Source organism: Cicer arietinum, chromosome 8, assembly GCF_000331145.2.
Source record: "Cicer arietinum cultivar CDC Frontier isolate Library 1 chromosome 8, Cicar.CDCFrontier_v2.0, whole genome shotgun sequence".
Lineage (NCBI taxonomy): Eukaryota > Viridiplantae > Streptophyta > Magnoliopsida > Fabales > Fabaceae > Cicer > Cicer arietinum.
In genome coordinates, this window is record NC_021167.2 from 15,672,454 (window position 1) to 15,674,456 (window position 2,003).

Sequence of the window (2,003 nt, forward strand, 5' to 3'; positions counted from 1 at the left end):
ATTCGCGTATGTGATACGTGAAATGTGTTCACGTATGTTTACTTGAATTCAATTCACGTATGGGATACGTGAACTGAGTTCACGTACACATACGTTTTCTCAGTTCACGTAAAGGTGATAAAATTTGGATTTTTTTTGTTTGTTTATTGTGTTTAGGAGTTAAGAATTTTTATGTTGTTATATTTATGTAATTTATTGGATTCAGTTAAATGGATGAAGGGGGAGACAACAGTGACGAAATGTATGAAGGTTTTGAAGGTTTGGAACCTGATTTTGAAGAAATGTATGATGATTTGGATCCTGATTTTGAAGAAATGTGTGATGATGTGGAACCTAATTTTGACGCTATGAATGACGGAGTTGAACCTGTTATGATTGATTTGACTGATGTGTTTACCACTGGCATGATGTTCGATACACGAGATGAATTATTGAAATGGGCTAGAAATGTTGGAAGGGAAAATGGAATTGTTGTTATGATTTTTAGATCTGAAATTGCGACAGCACGACCAAGAACAAGGACAAAATTAATTCTTGGTTGTGAAAGAAGTGGTAAATATAGACCTTGGAAGAATCCTAATCATACGAGGAGTACTTGGACTAGAAAATGTGATTGTCCATTTAGATTGAGAGGAACAGGATCAAATGTTGATGATGGATGGTATTTTCATGTAATATGAGGTCTTCATAACCACAAATTGGCCAAAAAACTGACTGGTCACTCTTTCTTAGTCCGATTGTCTCAAGATGAGAAAAATGTACTTGGTGATATGACAAAGAACTTTGTAAAACCAAAAAACATTTTAATGACATTGAGGGATCATAACGTTGAAAGTTTGACGACAATAAAACAAGTTTACAATGCACGTCAAGCATATCGTTCATCACTTAGAGGTAATAGAACATAAATGCAACATCTTTTGACATTGATGGAACGCGACAAATACGTTTATTGATATAGGAAGGTAGAGGGTTCAAATGAGTTGAGGGACATATTTTGGGCCCATCCAGACGTTATCACTCTTGTAAATAATTTTCACATAATATTGATTATGGATAGCACTTACAAGACTTGTAGGTATCGAATGCCATTACTTGAGATTATTGGTGTTACATCTACTGAAATGACATTATGTGTGGGATTTGCATATCTACAGTCTGAGCGTGTTGATAACTTCACATGGGCACTACAAATGGTGAAAGAACAGATTACAAGTGGTGAAGTTGAAGTCATCGTTACTGATAGAGACCTTGCTTTGATGAACGCAGTTGAAAATGTTTTTCCAAAAGTAGTGAATTTATTATGCTTGTTTCATATATGCAAGAATGTCAAAGCCACGTGCAAGATGACTGTCTTTCCAAAAAAGAAGCAAGTGCAAATAATGGAGGCATGGGAGGCTCTTATTTACAGTTATGATGAGGCTCAGTACTACATGAAGTTGGCTATCTTTGAAGGAATTTGTAGTAGCTGTTCTATTTTTTATGATTATGTACACGAGCAGTGGTTAATTCCTCACAAGGAAAGATTTGTTGAGGCGTGGACTAATAGAGTTATGCATTTTGGGTTATGCACTTTGGGAACACCACAACACAAAGGGTTGAGTCGGCACATTGGAGTTTGAAAAGGATATTACAAGATAGTATTGGTGATATATGCAGTGTTTGGGAAACCATCAATAACATGATTGTATTACAACACATTGAGAAGATAGCATCATTTGAAAAGAGCATCATTCAAAAGGTGCATCGCTATAGTAACAGATTATACGCGAATTTGTGTGGTGTTGTGTCAAAAAATGCAATTGATCACATTGCGGCAGAATATGATCGCGTGAAGTATGTAGGTATTGATCAGACTGAGTATCGTTGCACAATTAGGACAACACATGGTCTACCTTGTGCATGTGAAATAGCCAGGTATAGTATGATCCCACGTTCCATTCCATTAGACGCTATTCATGGTTGGTGGAGTAAATTAACTTTCCATGTTGATGCATCGAGTC

At 36.2% G+C, this 2,003-nt stretch overlaps 1 protein-coding gene across 1 annotated transcript; it reads left to right on the plus strand.

The window, feature by feature from the left end:
- The first annotated feature begins 314 nt into the window (after positions 1–314).
- Positions 315–1,622, plus strand: LOC140919073 (uncharacterized). Its single transcript, XM_073364588.1, has 2 exons — positions 315–661; positions 1,079–1,622. The coding sequence occupies exons 1-2, from the start codon at positions 315–317 to the stop codon at positions 1,620–1,622; spliced, it is 891 nt and encodes a 296-aa protein (XP_073220689.1).
- The last annotated feature ends 381 nt before the right edge of the window (positions 1,623–2,003 follow it).